Source organism: Dermacentor variabilis, chromosome 3 (genome assembly GCF_050947875.1).
Source record: "Dermacentor variabilis isolate Ectoservices chromosome 3, ASM5094787v1, whole genome shotgun sequence".
NCBI lineage: Eukaryota > Metazoa > Arthropoda > Arachnida > Ixodida > Ixodidae > Dermacentor > Dermacentor variabilis.
This window is the reverse complement of record NC_134570.1, coordinates 228,140,548-228,159,927: the sequence shown is the minus strand read 5'-3', so window position 1 is coordinate 228,159,927 and position 19,380 is coordinate 228,140,548. Positions and strand designations below refer to the sequence as shown.

At 48.2% G+C, this 19,380-nt stretch overlaps 1 protein-coding gene across 2 annotated transcripts in view; it reads left to right on the top strand.

The window, feature by feature from the left end:
* LOC142576684 (uncharacterized) overlaps positions 1-18,654 on the top strand; it is a 268,560-nt gene extending 249,906 nt beyond the window's left edge. For both annotated transcript variants that reach the window (XM_075686916.1, XM_075686915.1), the window contains one exon: positions 18,502-18,654. In XM_075686916.1, the coding sequence (XP_075543031.1) occupies positions 18,502-18,528 (27 nt within the window). In that variant the 3' untranslated portion in view covers positions 18,529-18,654. The remainder of the gene's footprint in view (positions 1-18,501) is intronic.
* The last annotated feature ends 726 nt before the right edge of the window (positions 18,655-19,380 follow it).

Genomic DNA, 19,380 nt, shown 5'->3' with positions numbered 1-19,380 from the left:
GCGCTTGTCAGTGTAGCCACGTTAGTCAATTTGACGACGACTGCCGTAATGGCAGCGTGCTTGAATGCGCAAGCCTGTGAAATAAGCAGAAGTAAGCACCCATTCTGCTAGCCACCTCCGCTGCCAAGCAGCTGCGACCATGGGTACGTTGTCATTTTCAAGACACCGGGGCAGACGTGGTTTCTTGTGGGCGGTCCACACCGCTTGTCTGTGCTGCCACGTTAGTCAATTTGCCGATGACTGCCGTAATGGCCACGTTCTTAAATGCGGAAGCCTGTGAAATAAGCAGAAGTAAGCGCCCATTTGGCTCGCCGCCTCCGCTGCCAAGCAGCTGCGACCATGGGTGCGTTGTCCTTTTCAAGTCACCGGGGCAGACGTGGTTCTTTTGGGGCGTTCCACACGGCTTGTCAGTGCAGCCACGTTAGTCTATTTGCCGATGAGTGTCGCAATGGCCGCGTGCTTGAATGCGGAAGCGTGTGAAATAAACAGAAGTAAGCGCCCACTCTGCTCGACGCCTCCGTTGCCAAGTATCTGCGACCATGGGTGCGTTGACCTTTTCAAGTCACCGGGGCAGGCGTGGTTCCTTGTGGGTGTTCCACACAGCTTGTGAGTGCGGCTCCGTTAGTCAATTTGCCGATGACTGCCGTAATGGCCGCGTGCTTGATTGCGGAAGCCTGAGAAATAAGCTAAAGTAAGCCCCCATTCTGCTCGCTGCCTCCGCTGCCAAGTAGCTGCGACCATGGGTACGTTGTCATATTCAAGTCACCGGGGCAGACGTGGTTCCTTGTGGGTGGTCCACACAGCTTGTGAGTGCAGCAACGTTAGTCAATTTGCCGATGACTGCCGTAATGGCCGCGTGCTTGATTGCGGAAGCCTATGAAATAAGCAGAAGTAAGCGCCCGTTCTGTTCGCCGCCTCCGCTGCCAAGTAGCTGCGACCATGGGTACGTTGTCATTTTGAAGTCACCGGGGCAGACGTGGTTCCTTGTGGGCGGTCCACACAGCTTGTTAGTGCTGCCCCGTTAGTCAATTTGCCGATGACTGCCGTAATGGCCACGTGCTCAAATGCAGAAGCCTGTGCAATAAGCAGAAGTAAGCGCCCACTCTGCTAGCCGCCTCCGCTGCCAAGTAGCTGCGACCATGGGTGCGTTGTCCTTTTCAAGTCACCGGGGCAGACGTGGTTCCTTGTGGGTGGTCCACACAGCTTGTGAGTGCAGCAACGTTAGTCAATTTGCCGATGACTGCCGTAATGGCCGCGTGCTTGATTGCGGAAGCCTATGAAATAAGCAGAAGTAAGCGCCCACTCTGCTCGCCGCCTCCGCTGCTAAGCTGCGACCATGGGTGCGTTGTCCTTTTCAAGTCACCGGGGCACACGTGGTTCCTTGTGGGCGGTCCGCGCCGCTTGTCAGTGCAGCTACATTAGTCAATTTGCCGATGACTGCCGTAATGGCCGCGTGCCCAAATGCGGAAGCCTGTGAAATAAGCTGAAGTAAGTGCCCACTCTGCTCGCCGCCTCTGCTGCCAAGTAGCTGCGAGCATGGGTGCGTGTTTTATTCAAGTCACTGGAGGAGACGTGGTTCTTTGTGGGTGTTCCACACCGCTTGTCAGTGCTGCCACGTTAGTCAATTTGCCGATGACTGCCGTAATGGCCACGTGCTTAAATGCGGAAGACTGCGAAATAAGCAGAAGTAAGCGCCCATTCTGCTCGCCGCCTCCGCTGCCAAGTAGCTGCGACCATGGGTACGTTGTCATTTTGAAGTCGCCGGAGCAGACGTTGTTCCTTGTGGGCGTTCCACACCGCTAGTTAGTGCTGCCCCGTTAGTCATTTGCAGATGAATGTCGCAATGACCGGGTGCTTGAAACTGCGGAAGCCCGTGAAATAAGCAGAAGTAAGCGCCCATTCTGCTAGCCGCCTCCGCTGCTAAGTAGTTGCGACCATTGGTGCGTTTTCCTTTTCAAGCCACCGGGGCAGACGTGGTTCCTTGTGGGCGTTCCTCACGGCTTGTCACTGCTGCCACGTTAGTCAATTAGCCGATGACTGTCGCAATGGCGGCGTGCTTGAAAGTGTGGAAGCCTTCGAAATAAGCAGAAGTAAGCGCCCATTCTGCTCGACGCCTCCGCTGCGAAGTAGCTGCGACCATGGGTGCATTGACCTTTTGAAGTCACCGGGGCAGACGTGGTTCCTTGTGGGCGGTCCACAGCGCTTGTCAGTGTAGCCACGTTAGTCAATTTGACGACGACTGCCGTAATGGCAGCGTGCTTGAATGCGCAAGCCTGTGAAATAAGCAGAAGTAAGCACCCATTCTGCTAGCCACCTCCGCTGCCAAGCAGCTGCGACCATGGGTACGTTGTCATTTTCAAGACACCGGGGCAGACGTGGTTTCTTGTGGGCGGTCCACACCGCTTGTCTGTGCTGCCACGTTAGTCAATTTGCCGATGACTGCCGTAATGGCCACGTTCTTAAATGCGGAAGCCTGTGAAATAAGCAGAAGTAAGCGCCCATTTGGCTCGCCGCCTCGGCTGCCAAGTAGCGGCGACCATGCGTGCGTTGTCCTTTCCAAGTCACCGGGGCAGACGTGGTTCTTTGCGGGCGGGCCACACAGCTTGTCAGTGCAGCCACGTTAGTCTATTTGCCGATGACTGCCGTAATGGCCGCGTGCTTGAATGCGGAAGCGTGTGAAATAAACAGAAGTAAGCGCCCACTCTGCTCGACGCCTCCGTTGCCAAGTATCTGCGACCATGGGTGCGTTGACCTTTTCAAGTCACCGGGGCAGGCGTGGTTCCTTGTGGGTGTTCCACACAGCTTGTGAGTGCGGCTCCGTTAGTCAATTTGCCGATGACTGCCGTAATGGCCGCGTGCTTGATTGCGGAAGCCAGTGAAATAAGCAGAAGTAAGCCCCCATTCTGCTCGCTGCCTCCGCTGCCAAGTAGCTGCGACCATGCGTGCGTTGTCCTATTCAAGTCACCGGGGCAGACGTTGTTGCTTGTGGGCGTTCCACACCGCTAGTTAGTGCTGTCCCGTTAGTCAATTTGCCGATGACTGCCGTAATGGCCTCGTGCTTCAATGCGGAAGCCTGTAAAATAAGCAGAAGTAAGCGCCCACTCTGCTCGCCGCCTCCGCTGCCAAGTAGCTGCGACCATGGGTACGTTGTCATTTTGAAGTCACCGGGGCAGACGTGGTTCCTTGTGGGCGGTCCACACAGCTTGTCAGTGCTGCCCCGTTAGTCAATTTGCCGATGACTGCCGTAATGGCCACGTGCTCAAATGCGGAAGCCTGTGAAATAAGCAGAAGTAAGCCCCCATTCTGCTCGCTGCCTCCGCTGCCAAGTAGCGGCGACCATGGGTGCATTGACCTTTTCAAGTCACCGGGGCAGGCGTGGTTCTTTGTGGGCGTTCCACACGGCTTGTCAGTGCAGCCACGTTAGTCAATTTGCCGATGACTGCCGTAATGGTCGCGTGCTTGAATGCGGAAGCCTGTGAAATAAGCAGAAGTAAGCGCCCATTCTTTTCGCCGCCTCCGCTGCAATGTAGCTGCGACCATGGGTACGTTGTCATTTTCAAGTCGCCAGGGCAGACGTGGTTCCTTTTGGGCGGTTCATACAGCTTGTCAGTGCAGCTACGTTAGTCAATTTGCCGATGACTGCCGTAATGGTCGCGTGCTTGAATGCGGAAGCCTGTGAATTAAGCAGAAGTAAGCGCCCACTCTGCTCGTCGCCTCCGCTGCCATGTAGCTGCGACCATGGGTGCGTTGTCCTTTTCAAGTCACAGGGGCAGACATGGTTCCTTGTGGGCAGTCCACACCGTTTGTTAGGGCAGCCACGTTAGTCAATTTGCCGATGACTCTCGCAATTGTCGCGTGCTTGATACTGCGGAAGTCTGTGAAATAAGCACAAGTAAGCGTAAGGCCAACTTTTTGCTTTGTGAAGCCATTTTCTTAACGTACGACAGGAAGTATTTGTCGGTGTTGCGGAGTCGGCGATTGACATATTTGATATTGTAACCAACAGTTCAAGGGGTTCTGACGCAACTATTTATGGTGAGCTAACTGGTGCCCGGGGAATAAATAAAAAGACGACTGGCGCGTTCCGAACAGGAGTTGGGAATGCCTTCTTCTCTTTCTCTCTCGAGCGTCACTTTACCTCTTCTTGCATTCCCCGACAACGGTCACTTACGATGCGAGTGCGTGCGGCGAATGCACGTGCCATAATACCTTTGTATTTTTCACCAATACGCCTTTCTCCTCTTGGAGGGCGCACGAAACTGCACGCGTTGTTTAAAGATGGTTTGTGACTTGTATCAATAAGTTGAAATTTCAGAATGAGTGCGGGTTTTATGTAAAAGTATTTCTTGACCTGTTGAAGATTTGTCTAAGTTCGCAGTTAATAGAATTAGAAGGCAATATGTTTATCTCACGAGAAAGGCATCTCGATAGGCTTGTCTACTGCGCCGTTATTTTCTGACGTGTCTTTGGCGGTAGGTGACCGCATTATAAATTTATAAAATTCTAGGCTTTTACGTGCCAAAATATGATTTTAATGCACGCTGTAGTGGGGTACTCCTGACTGATTTCGACCGGTTGGGGTTCTTTAACGTGCACCAAATGCACGGGCTTTTTCCCATTTCGCTGCCGTAAAATGGGGCCGCCGCGGTGGGTATTCGCCTTCGGGCTTCGCAGCGCAACGCCATAGCCACCATGGCGGGTGACCGCAAGCTAGTGCAACAGTTTAACGCGTCGGGTATGCTGGCAGTATTTAGATATGTAGATGATTGCCAGCTCTGTCTGAAACGCACATGCCAAGTAGGTGCTAGCAGTGAGGCTATCTTCAACACTTTCTAGAGCGCACACATAGGTGTAGAGCTTACGTGCGAGACACCAGAACAGTCGAGATTACGTTTTTATATATGGAAACAGAGGTGAAGAAGAACGCACGTGTTGATTCTACAAATCGATGGGAGAGAAGGAAATGTTAGGCTTTGACTCAGAAAATTCCAAGTACATTAGGAGTCATACAAATAGTTATGTGAGGAAGCAGGCGAAAAAAGAATATTGTGCCACCACTTTGTGAAGCATAACCTCAGCCGAAGATTTGCAATGTATATAGCACAGGTGTTAGCCTGAATGCGCGCTAACTGGAATCAGCGAAGCAATGCTCTAAGAAATAAGGTTCTTTCCCTCTCTCCCTCTCTCTCCCCAAAAAATAAAAACACCTTTTGAATTGAGGAAAAAAGAAAAAGTTCATTTCAGTAATACGGCAGTCGTTTTACGGTATTCACACAGAGATACACGAAAGGCACGGCGCTAGTTTTCTTTATCGCCCCATACCGGTTTATGTGATTGTAGCGACGCGACTATCGCCTCCAAAGCAGTCGAAGAAGAACATTTGGCTCACGTGCAGGTAGCGCGAGAGTAGAACGCGCTGGCGCACTGGACCTGAGCGGCCGCGGTGTCGTCCATTACCGAGATCACGCTGCACCATAGTTGGCCGGCCTAAATAAACCGTGTCTACGGCGGACATCTCTTCGCGCCGGCTCCCACAAATTGGAGATCCGGGCGACCGAGCCCAATCGCGCCAGTGTCAACGCACAAATTGGTGACCCGGACGAACGAGCCCAGCCATGCCAGCGTCAGCTCACCGACTCTACAAAGGCGAGTGACGTGTCCTTACGCGGTCCGGCAGACGTCCGGCGGTATTTCTATGTCCGGGAGTTCTACTTCGACATGCCGGATATCTTATTCATCCATCTGGACAGCTACTTCCGTATCAACAAGATTCCAGGCTCCGGCTGCGTCCCAGGCTCCGGTTGCAAACCCCCGGCCCGGACTTAACGACGACTTGCGGGCAGTCGTCCTTGCTCACTAGATCACCTCGAATGCTCAATCAAAACCGCTCTCGCCATCTGAAACATCCTGTAACCTGTGTGTCGCCATCCCGCATCGCCTGCGTTCTCCCGTGCGGATCGTCAGCACGCGCGAGTCTAAAGATCAAAGCTTCACTCCATCGCCTTCTCCCCAGCTCAAAGGCAGCTGCGCGACGACTCTCTCCAAAGAATTCACTGGGCCGAACGCACGCGCTTCCAGCTACTCTAAGGCCCGCCGCCTTCCTTTCTTGGACGTTCCCGCAAGCTGTCCGCTTTGCCTCACTCATGACACCTCACTCATGACCGATTCAGAGGCTCCGAATTCACTAGGCGCATATTTCTCTCTCGCAAGCACGACGACGCCACAAGCACAGCCTTCGCGATGTCTTCAGCGACTACCGCATCCGTTATGCTATCCGTATTCGAAATTTCACCGCGAGTAGCAGCAGACGAGCCTTCCCATGTTCTGTGCTCACAATTTCCGCGGATACATGGCCTACCGAAGCTTTACAGGAGCAGCTATGCCATCTGGTTTCATCGGCTCGAGCGTCACTTCTACGTTTACATCGTGAGCGATCAACACTTGCGCTATCTTCACGCAAGTCCCAAGCTGCCAGATGGTCTATTTTTGTAGCTCCTGCTTCAACAGGCCCGGAGACCAACGAGAACCTGCGGCAGGTCGGCATTTCTCACTACAACACCACTGTGGCTGCGCCTCGCTCACAACCTACGCTGCCGGTGCTACCTGGTACATCTCTCCCAGAATGCCTGAACCTGACACTACCAACGACGAAACAATCTGCACACCTTACCTGGACTTTACCATTGCAGTTTCTTTCAATCGCGCTTCGCACTAGGAGGGAGGCCCTGTAGCGGCGTGAGTATCGCCTCCAAAGGAGGCGAAGAAAATTGGAGGACGCTTAAGCTTCGCCTTCAAGAGTGGAACGCGACAGCGTTGCCGTCGACCCGCCAAGGGGTGTAAGACAATGCGCTCAGACAGTGATCACTTACGAGGCGCCCCGCATCGGACTCTGCGCCCACCTATCACGCGGTGAGCGTCAAGCAACGCAGCGTTCGGCGCGGCAACGACACGCGCGCCTGAACAAACGGAACGAAGCAAAGAACTCGGTGTCTCGGAGGGGGAAACGATCTACGCCAGCCAAACGTCGTGATCGGCACGGGCAGAGAGATAGATAGATAGTAATCTAAAGAAAGGAACGGCGCTTGATTCTGCAACCCGTGTGGGAGCACGGCGAAGCGTCGTCAGGGGAGAGGGGTCGGGGACGCGAGGCGCCTGGCACCGGTCCGCGCACAGCCCCAATGCGCGCACGGCGCGCCACCTGTCGGGGCAGCGCCGTACATTGAGAGGAGGGGGTCTATTGTTTGCCGCAAGATGGCTCTGCGTGTGTGGTAAGCGCAGAAGAAATGTAGCGGAAACGTACTTCGCTATTCGTGTAAATGCGACTTCTGTAAGTTACATGCTCATAATTACCGATATACACCGCAGTATAACTTTCTACGGCTCGTTTCTAAGGCAACACCGCATTCACTAGACGCGCTTTTGTACCGCTTTCAAGCATCGAACTCGTGGCTGAGTGGTAGCGTCTCCGTCTCACACTCCGGAGACCCTGGTTCGATTCCCACCCAGCCCATCTTGGAAGTTGCTTTTTATTTATGAAGTGCCTGCCATGATTTATCGCTCACGGCCAACGCCGCGGACGCCGACGCCGACACCCGACGCCGACGCCGACGACACCGGCTTTTCTGCGACACGAGCTCCTTAACGCTATCGCGTTAAAAATGAGTTCACGTGCAGGGAGTGCGAGAATAGAACACGCTAGCGCGCTCGACCTGAGCGGCCGCGGTGTCGGTCGCTCCCTAGATCACGCTGCACCATGGCTGACCGGCCTAAATAAACCGTGGCTACGGCGGCTACCTCTTCGCGCCGCCTCCCACATGCTTATGCAGTGTGGTAAACGAAAATCTGGGGGACAAGAAAGGACGCACGGCAAAGCACAGGGACGTGTTAGAAAAGTGTTCCTTTGCCGCGCGTTCCTTGGTCCTTGCGTCACCTGACAATTTCGCACTTAATAATAAAATCACAGTTTCACCATAACAGCGAAGCAATGAATGCGATGTGCGAGGATCGAAGCTGTAGTAGCCGTGTGAATTGCAGTAAATGTAAGCTGACTAGGCAAACTAGGACTAGGTAAAAGAGGAAACAGAAATTCACCCGGAAACTACCGTCCAATTTCACTGACATGCATTTGCTGTAAATTATTCGAACACATTATCGCTTCTCACATTTACAGTCACCTCGAACATAATTCCTTCCTTTTTCCTGAACAGCACGGCTTCCGAAAAGGATTTTCTTCTGATACCCGACTGCTAGAATTAACGACTGATTCGCATTTTAACATGGACGCTAAGCTACAAACTGACTGCATCTTTTTAAATTTTGCTAAAGCTTTCGACCGCGTTTCACATACCCGTTTGTTTTCAATATTATCTGCTATTTGCCTAGATTCTTTTACACTGTCATGGATTCGTTACTTTCTTTCTTTCCGCCAACAGTTTAAAACAGTTAGCAATTTTACTTCATCACTCTGTGACGTAACTTCACGTGTACCTCAATGCAGTGTTCTTGGCCCTTTATTGTTTCTCATATACATTAACGACCTGCCCGCTAACATATCTTCTCGTCTACGACTCTTTGCTGATGACTGCATCATTTACCGCTCCATTAATTCCATGGATGATCATCTCGTCTTCCAAAGTCACCTTAACCTAATTTCCAGTTGGTGTAATAAATGGCAAATGACACTTCACTCAAATAAATGCAAGGTTATCTCTTTTAGCTGCAAGCGTACCAATTCTAACTTCTCGTATCTCATAGATAGCACGGTATTGTCTCAGGCATCACCATAAAAGTATTTAGGTATTCACCTCACGCATAATCTTTCATGGGCCACTCATGTCAACACGATTTGTGCGAAAGCTTCAAGGACACTGGGATATCTGCGCAAGAACCTGCGGAATTCTAACAATGTTCGAAAACTGGCGTATCTAACACTTGCGCGGCCACAGCTAGAATATGCAGCATCCATTTGGTCCCCCCACATCAAAACTATCTAATAAACTTACTAGAATCCATACAAAATACAGCCGCTCGCTTCATTACACGTAACAACAGTCCCCTTTCGAGCGTAACACAGATAGAACTTGATATCTCTCTTGAGCCATTACTTATTCGTCATTCAATCGCTCTTGTATGCGTATTTCATAAATATCGCCACTGCACCAGGCAATCTGCGTTACCTCTAGATGCGCCGTCACGCATTTCGAGCCGTTTACATAATCAGTGCAGCATCAAGCGCATATATGGAAGAACACAAGCCTTCAATTCATCAGCCCTTCCACGTGCCATTGTTCTTTGGAATGATCTTCCCGGTAATATTTCATCCATATGCAACCATCAATCATTCCATAATCAGCTGCGCGAATATATTCAAGTGACATTGTGACGTTAAACCTTGTCTTGTATAAAATATCGCACTTCTTGGCTATTTTGTTTTTGTAAACCCCTGCTTTATTATTATTTTTTCTTGAGTCATGTGTCAGACATTTGTGCTGTATTTGTATACTTCAATTATTATTAGTACTTTGCTCTTATGTTTGTTGCTGCTTTTTTTGTACAAGCCCTGTGCAATGCTTTGCCTTTCGCTTTCTTGACCTGTATATTTTGTATTTCTTATAATATCCTTGTTCGTCCCCCTTACTCACTGGCCTCTGGGCCCTGTAAGGTATTGTGAATAAATAAATAAAATAAATAAACACGCCTGGTGTGGCCTGTGTGGACACATGAACAGTAAAAAATTGATGACCGCGAGCAGCGTCAGTTAGAACTTCAGGGTGTTGTTGGCCTCGTCGCCTTGTGTTGACCTGGCGTTCCCTTAATGCGACATGCTCATGGCTGGCGTGATCCGCTTGGCGCTTTTTAACTGCAGGGTTTTGTCGACGTTGCTTAGTGTCGGCCTTCTGTTCCCGCAGCATCACGTCTGGGCGCCTGCGCCGCTGTGCTGCAGCGTGTGCCGCACGCACCCAATTGCTTCTGCATCTGAACTAACGGTGTCGTATACTTGCGCGTGTGCGGGCGCACCTTGCTTCAATGCGATTACCATTCCGCTGGAGCTTCTCGGCTGGAGTTCTGAGAACACACAGGGGCATGTCTGTCTCTCTGCGCGGCGTGAGGGACGCGTTAGACGATGCAAGCTGAAGTTACGGTGCCTCTGGCTGACCACGTACTCCGCCCACCTGCTCCGCGCCCAGGGGTCTAATTAATGTGTAAGTTGCTCATCCGACTTCGAGCGGCCCTGAATTAACACGTAGCGCAATGCTTCTCGTCGATACGGGTTCTGCCGTGTAAATTATTGCAGAACAACACCTCCGAAACATTTTTCAAGAGAAAGTGTGGCTCAGCATTGCCATCGTCACGCTGTTTGACTATTCAACGCAGAAGATTCCAGTTTTTGGCTCATTCCGTGCTCGCGTGATTCACAGCTCAGGGCAAGCCGAGGTTACCTGTATGCTACACCGTAAGACACGACACGGCTTGGGTTGAACGCTATGCGATCTCACCGGCTGCAGATAGGGGTGAAGAACTTCGCGGCCTGCCTCCGTCCACTGATGCAAATCAACTCGCGTCTACTTCCATGACGTGTTGTTCACGAATTTGTAGTCAGTCATCAACATTTTCGACCTCTCTTAACGGCTGCATTTTGTAAACCCCACCCCTTATGTAACACCCCAAAAGGGGTCTTTAAGGAAAATAAAGTGATGTGATGTGAGTGAAGTAAGTGATGTGAATTTTCCTTGGGATACCTCCCGAATTGGTCTGTCAGCACTACTGAACGCCATACTTTTCCATTTATTCGCGCCAGAACTCGGACTAGTAAGGCGAATTCAACACAAGATCAAAATAAAGTCGGTAGTATCTCCGGTCACACTGAAGCTAAGGCGGCTACCCCAGTGGTCGACGATCTGAAGCGTTTGGATGCGGTGGATGTCATTGAAAGAATCGATGCGTCATACTTGTTTCGACCCCTGTATACGCAAAAAAGACGGCAGCATTTAAACTTAGCATCAGCATACCACCAAGTTCATCCGGAGAGCAGGGCCATTACAGCATTCATCGCGCACAAGGGCCTCCATAGATTGAAACAAGTGTGAATACCGAGCAGGAGCACACAGAGAACCTCAAGTAGCTCCTTCGTCATATCGGGGGAGCGGGGCCCTAGCGGAATGAGAAATGCACATTCAATGTCACTGAGGTCTCATTCCTTGGGCATCGCGTTAGTGCTGAAGGTATAGCAACCCTTCATCCAACCCTGCATCCAACTACAACTTCAGATTCCACTATGTTGCGCTCCTTTTTGAGTTTCCTCGAGTATTATTCAAGGTTCGTTCTACGCATAGCCGAGGAAGTAGAACCAATGCGTCGCCTTCTTCGCAAGGACACTCGCTTGGAATGCACCTACTGACTCTAGCTTTGCCCCAGTGAAAAAACGTCTCGCCTCCCACCAAGTCCGGCACATGTCTGACCCCAACTTTCCGGTCCTCGTAGCCACCGACGCGTCCGCTCATGGCCTTGGGGCATCGCTGCAGGAAGTAGAGGGATATAGCACGAACACAAGTTGCATTTGCGTCGCGAACATTAACCGCAGCTGAGTGGAAGTATTCGGCTGGCGAACGTGAGGCGTTGGCATGCCTTTGGGGGTATGAAAAATGGCACGTGCATTTGTGGCACAGGTACTCCACGCTGCAAACAGACTACCAGGCCCTAGTGACACTACTCTTTTCTCACAGTTCCGGTCACCGTGATCTGCATATCCAAAGGTGGATAGCACGTCTGGTGTACTACAACTTCACAGTATGTGTCGCCGAGTATGTATAACCGAGGAAAGGTAGCAGATGCCTTGTCTCGGTTGCCTGCACCAGATGTAGAGGGTGGACTGCAGTTTGACGAAAAACTTGCGTCCTTGGCGGCGTTATCAGCGGACCTAAATAACCTCGAACTGGCAACCGCTGTAGACAGCATGGTTCAGAATGTTCTCAAGTACGTCCAGGAAGCATGGCCAGCCCAAACTAAGCTGTCGCCTGGCTTTATTCCATACTATGAAGTTCGAGATGTGTTGACTACCGCTGAGGGGTTGCTCATGTGCGCAGAGCGCATCATTATACCAGGAAAGCTGGTACCTCGGTTTATAGAACTCGCTCGTGAATCGCACCCTGGGATTGCAAAGCCGAGGCGACGTCTCCGAGAAAAGTATTGGTGGCCACGACTTTACAAACAAATGGAAAGCATGGTCAACCACTGTACAGTCTGCCAGTCGGCCGAGAAAAGCACTGAAGTTTCGGCAACGTCGCTAAATCTGATTCAGCTTCCGCAAGCATCCATTTGGATTGACATAGACCATTTGAACATGCACAAGCACACTGCAGGTATGCAACCACCGCGGTGGGCTATGTCTATAAATTGCCAGAAGTGTTCTGCAGCTACACTACGAGTACATCAAAAACAGGCGTAAATTTTTTCATGGCAGTTTTTGCACGAGAAGGCTATCCAGTTGGTGCCGTAACATAGTGGACCGTTCACGTCAGTTGAGTTTGAGACATTTCTGGAAGCTAGAGGTATCAACCATGTTTTTTCTGCGATATTTCACCCACAGGTCAACAATCTGAGAAAAAGTTTACCGTGTGCGGAAGATATACATCCAGCTAGCACTGCTGCAATAGCGTCCCGTTAAGGTTGCTGCAATGGAGTACCTCGACATCAACAGAGCCACACCTGATAGCTCGACGGGGTTGTCGCCCGCTGCTTCATGGCCGGCGGATGGCGACAACACTTGATGTTGTTGGCCTGCCAAAACTCGAGTTGCGCAGGGATCTCGTGACGAAAATGCAGCGGCTCAGGCGTCACGTACAAGAGAGCCAGGAAAAGAGGAAGTTGCATGCCGACCGCGGCAGGGCATCCAAGGAGCCAAAATTTCGATTGGGGCATTACGTAAGAGTGGCTAAATCTATTCTAGGTCCAAAGGGTACACCTAGATTTGGGGTGCCACTGAATATCCCAAACGAATAGGGCGCTGGTTATTTTGCTTGGAGGATGGGCGAACCTGGAATGCCTCAGAACTCTCTGCTGTCCCAAGTGAGACAGGACAATCAAGTTGGTCTGGCAGCAACCAGTCGTGCAACCAGACTTTCCACCAGTGCAGTTCAGCTAGTTTCTGACGGCAGCATAGAATCACCAAATTCTCAGCCTCTACAGCCTAGCCACCCTTCTGTCCGAGACGAGCGGCAGGAGTCAATGCCTAGAAGTGACGAGCCGGACAATTGAATCGTGCTTCGTAGGTCTTCCCGCGACAGAAAGCCCCAAGTCAGATTTGGAAACTATGTTGGAAACTGAATGAATTTTCGTTTGTTTGTTGTTTTTTTTAATACTAAATTCTAGTCTTCTTGAAGTGCGCCTAATATAGATTCATCGTGTTTTCTTGATATGTTTAAGGTTTGTTGACAAGCTCTTCTTATTTTTTTCATGAAAGGGGAATTAATGTTATTTCGAACACCGACGGCAGCTGTCTCTTCAGTGTGTTATGTATTACGTTTCCCCCAAGAGATGGCTCCACCAGTGCAAATGTATAAAAGCGAGTTGTTTAGAATAAAGGCAGCTTTTGGTGTGGGCAGTGTTGCCGTGAGCACGTATTACGTGAAACTACAACTTATAATTTGATCTTTGATGCTTCTAAAAGCAACATCATGAAACTTGAAAATGTACAAAAAAGGCCATGAAATTCTTTTTTCTTACGGGCGCACCTCGATCGCGGAAGTCCTAGGAGGCTACGTATTTATTTATTTATTTATTTGAATACATTCAGTGCCCATAGGGCGTTACAGAAGGGCGTGGGAACAATAAATAGGAAATAAACACAAAGCAAATGTTAGGTAACATATTCAAGCGCATTCTTAAAGTCACTGGGGTCTGTAATAGATACAGTGGAGGGGGCAAGTGGTTCCACTCATTGCAAGTTTCAGGGATGAAAGAATGAAAGTGCTGGTTAGTGTGACAACTAGGAACAAGCACTTTATAACAATAGCCAATACGAGGTGATATGAATGAAGGGTGGGAAACTAATTCCTGCTTAAGACGAGAGCAATTGTAGTAAATCTTGTGAAATAAGGAGATACGTGCTATTTTCCTGCGTAAGGAAAGGGATGGAAGCTGTAACGCTGTTTTCATAGATGAAACACAGGAAAGACGGGAGTAGTTGGAAAAAATGAAGCGTAAGCTACGATTCTGCACAGCTTTAAGGTGATTAATGAGACTTTCAGTAAATGGATCCCACACGGCTGATGCATATTCTAGTTTGGAACGGACAAAATTTTATAAAGAAGGAGTTTAAGAAAAAAAGGGGCCACTGGAAAATTACGGCGCAGGTACCCAAGCGTGCGGTTAGCATTACTGACAATATAATGAATGTGTGGTTGCCAAGACAGGTTAGAATAAATGTGGACCTCTAAGTATTTGTAAGTACTCGTTTCTTCGAGAGGGGAACCATTTATGTTATACTCACAAGCGTTAGTGGAAAGCTTACGAAAAATTTTCGTTATTTTGCACTTCGTTGCGCTGAGTTTCATTTCCCACGTGTTACACCAATCAAAAATATTGTTAGGGTCAGTCTCTAGTAGCGATGTGTCCTTATCAGAGGAAATCATGCGACATACAATACAGGCTTCTGCAAAAAAAGCCTAAAAGAGGAATTAACACAATCAGGTAAATCGTTTGAGTCAATTAGAAAAAGAAGGGGCGCAAGGACAGAACCTTGAGGTACCCCTGAAGGGACAGGACAGAGAGAAGAATCGTAGCTATTGGCAGTTACAAATTGCTGTCGGTTTAACAAAAAGTTCTTTATCCAAGCGAGAATGTTAGAGCCAAGATTTAGTTTACTGAGCTTAAGGTAAAGTAGTTCATGGCAGACAAGGTCAAAAGCCTTAGAGAAATCTAAGAATACACAATCAATATAACGTCCCCAGTGTGGAGCTACTAATGGGTCATTAGTAAATGAAATTAATTGCGTTTCACAGGAGAATGCCTTCCTGAAATCGTGCTGATGAGATGTGAAAAAAGAATTAGCTTCAAGAAAGTTAACCAGGTAAGAATAAATGACACGTTCAAAAATCATACAAGGAACACTGGTCAATGATATTCGCCTATAATTTAGCGCAGAATGAGTGTCACCAGATTTAAACAATGGTACCACTTTGCCCACCTTAATGCCATCACAAGGCAACACACCAGAAATTAGAGACTGAGCGAAAAGTTCATACAAAAAAATGGAGGAGTAAGCAACCGTACTTTTCAAAAACTTTGCGTTTACACCATTGACAGCGCACGATGACGAAACCTTTAAATTGTTAATAAGGCCAACGATACCATAACAATCAATTACTACAGGATACATTGTAGGAAAGTTCGTGTCACAATATTGTGGCAGGCGCTCAGCACTCTATTCTAAATATGTTTTTGAAGATGCTTCGTCGAACACGTAACAACATGGCGAACGAGAAACGGCAACGCCACTGTTGTTTTCGCGAGAACCTTTAACAACACTCCAGAACTTTTTGGAGTTGTCTTTTAATAACGCAAGTAAAGCGGGTCCCCTTATTGTTCCAAGAAATAGTAACTTATTTAACAGGGATAAGCGGGCTAGTTGGTGGTCGTTATTGGAATGCATCATGTAACCGCACAAAAACAAGGGACAAAGAAGGAACACTTGCTTCATCGTTCTGCTTGATCTGGCTTGATCTGGAGCAGCGAAGTGGTCCAAGCAGAACCAGCAGCGCGATGTTAAGCGAACTGTCGAGTACCTCAAGCAGAATGATCTGGCTTTAATGATTTCTGATAAAGAAGGTAGTTTTACGGTTCTACCAAATTCGTTATTTCGTCAGAAGGGGAGGGAAGCTGTCGCAAAAAATTTTTCCATCAAGACGTGCACTGCCGCTAAGCTAAAAAAGCTAGCGTTGGGTCTGTGTGATAGGTGTAACTTGAAAAATCTTGGTTTGGGCATCAAGGGTGCAAAGAGCGGAGCGCTTAGCATTTTCTTCTCCGCGAAAACGCATAAAGAAGGCATTCCCTTCCGAGCCATCGTATCGGAACGTGACACGTGGCAGGGGACGGTCTCTAAGTTTCTGCAGAAACACTTGCGCTTGCTCAGATTTGAGGACCCGTTCATGATTAGGAATTCCGAGGAGCTTATCGCATTTCTTCGTGATCATGAAGGCTCGAGGGAACCGTTGTTTTCGTTTTCCATTGTTGTCATTGACCTATTTTATTCCATTCCACAAGATATATTGCTATGCGCCATTAGAGATTCCATTGATGACTACGGCCCTGTGGCCTTTCAGAACGCATGTGGTGTAAGTGTGGACGACTTTTTAGAAATTCTTCATGTTTATCCGGCAGCGACCATTGTTAATTTCGATGGAAAGAACTTCGTCCAGAAGCGCGGAGTGTGCATTGGTTCCTGTATTGCCCCTTTATTAAGTGACATTTTTATCATATTGTGACAAGCGAATTGCTGAACGCATTGACACAGCCTACTCGGCTAAGATTTTTAGATATGTTGACGATTATGCCATCTTTTTGAAAGGGGTTGGGGAGGGAGGCGGTTCAACTGCAGTAGAGCGTGTTCTTGAAATTTTCCGAGAAAGTGCGTTTGGTTTGAGTTTCACCTTTGAGTTTCCTTCACATGGATGCCTGCAGTTCCTGGACATTTTGATTGTTATTGCTGGAACCCATGCGTGCTGGAGGTATCAGCCTCGATCAAAAAAAGGTATTTTAAACTACCAGTCTGCTCATTCGAAGCTTGTAAGAAGGGGAATTGCAAAAAACTGCCTGCGTGCTGCTCTTGATAAGTCCTGCCAGCATTAAATGCAACATTGCGTGTTCTTACAGTTGCAAAGACTGCACAGCGCAGGATTTCAGTATGATGTGGTCACCTCGGTTCTAGAAACCCTTGCCAAGGAAGCGCGGGGCCCATGAGAGCTCCGCCCAAGCGTAGAGCCGCAACGTCGTTGACATGTTGCCATCCCGTACTACCACCAAATATCCTACCGCCTCAAAAAGGTGGCTGAAAAATGTGAAGTACCGGTGGTTTTCACGGCGCCCAAAATACTGGCGGGTATGTGCAACATGGTGCAGGGTAAGAACAAAAGAAATGAATGTGGTATCAAGCACGTCGACAGGTTCGACCCATGCAGAATAGGGGTAGTGTACCAGATAACTCTCTCTTGTGGCAATAGCTACATAGGGCAGATGGGACGGTGCCTAAACGTCAGACTGCAGGAGCACCGCGCAGGAGTCGAAGGATTGGCGGGGGGTGGCAAACTGGCTGACCATTGTCGATACTGTCGTAATTGCACGCCTAGGTTCCGCGACACTAAAGTCTTGAAGATGTTTGCGTCACAACTGAACTGAGAAATCTGTGAAGCTTACTGTATAAAAATGCAATCTGGCAGCTGCGTAAGCAGCTCTTCAGTGTCATTGAGCGATAAAGAGTTCAAATATTTACAAGCAAATCTGTGGCACTCACGCCCGCATGCCAACGTCGAGTGATGGCTGCCTGATGATTAGCAAGTGTGATTATGATACTTGTATAAATGTGGGATTTCCCGGAGTAAATCTTAGTTGAAGTTCCGCGCCTGTCTTGTGTGTTCCTTCTTTGTCCCTTGTTTTTGTGCGGTTACATGATGCATTCCAAATAGTAACTGTAGCCTGAACTTATTGTTTCGGACAGTAAATTGTCACTACAGCATTGAGACACAAGAAAACAAGACTGACTATTAGTTCAAAATAACATTTTCCCAGAGAAGTAATAGCTTTAGTTATTCCTTTTCCCCTGGAACTTTTTCTGAATGGAACAAAACCTTACTGGCGATATTTTAACACGAGAATCACTGTCATTAACTGAATCACGCTTAAATTAGCCTGTTTGTTGTTCCTTAATTTTTATTATTTATGTTACTCATGTTTGTTTTCGCAGTTGATTATGTCAAAATTTTTGTAAGTATTTTAGTGCCTGTATTTAGTTCTTTGTGCTTGTATGTGTTTTTCTACAGATCAGAATATATATATATCCTATATTCTATGTGGGTGTATGTGCATCCTGCAAAGAACTTGCAAACATGGTTGTAGTATTAGTGAACAAATAAATAAATACTTTCTCACGCAAATATTCTATTCTGCGTTTAGTTTAGTAATGTGCGTAGAAAAGTGAGCAACTGTGGCGATTATCCTAATACTGCATCGGAAAAGATAAGGTGGCTAAAATAACAAGATCAACTTATTTCGTGCACGCGGCATGAATCGGTGTCGTTCAGGAAGAGTAGTAGACGCCTCAAAATGCTTTCAATAATCTAGGGCAAGAAATTTTCCAGTTCCAAACCAGATATGCAATCCCGAAAATAAATCGTGGCTAATCAGACAAAGTCGGATGCGGCCACTTCTGGAGCAGCATAGCGCACCAGTGCTGTCATGACGCTAACGAGCACGCCGCACTCTTACACTTCTTCTTCTTCTCGTTTGCAGAAGTGCTACGAAGAATCGCTCAAGTGAAGCGCGAGCCCCTGTGAGCTGGCGCCCGCGTCGGGAAACCAGTGGGCCGGGCATCGCATGCCGTGGCTGCCAACACCGAGCTTGGAATAAATGACGGCGATTGTGGCTTTGTCATTGATTCTTAAACTGTGTGCCCTGAACTACGCAGTAACGATGCCAATTCAAGGGGTTACTTATCGTGTTTAAAGCTGTCCGGTTACGTAAAAGCACCGCTCACCACTTGCTCACCAAGTAATAAGACAGTAACAATAATAATACCGTCTTGTCCACTAAGTTTAATTGCACTTCCTGTCCACTCAAGCACACTGGCGCGTCTGTGTGGACCAACGGAAGCAGTGCTTACAAGGCAACACCAATAATTATTAAAGAAGAACATAAAGGTGTAACGCACAAATACAGGTTGTAAAAAGGTATCTAGAAAATAAATTTAGGACAACAATGCCAAGGTACTATTACATGCAGTGCATACACGGAAATAACCTCCTGGCCTTTCTTTTATGACTTCTCTGTACAGCATAGAAATATAGAAATGTCACCAAAAAGAGCAACAAATAGGTTATCATTACTATTATAATAATTATTATTATCTTTTTTAATAATTCCAAAAGTATTAGGTTTAAAAGCATGTATACACTTCAAAGAAACAAAAAAAGATCAAGGAGCAAGTTAGCAGTTGACACCAGAAGGAGCCTACCTGCTCTTCAGGAAAGAGGGGGAAGAAAGAAGGCAAGGAAAGAGAGATAAAAAATGAACAATTTGGCAGATACGAAAGACTGGATTAAAATTTTGAAGGACGCTTAAGCTTCGCATTTATGAGTGGAACACGATAGCATTAAAAGATCTCTGACTGCT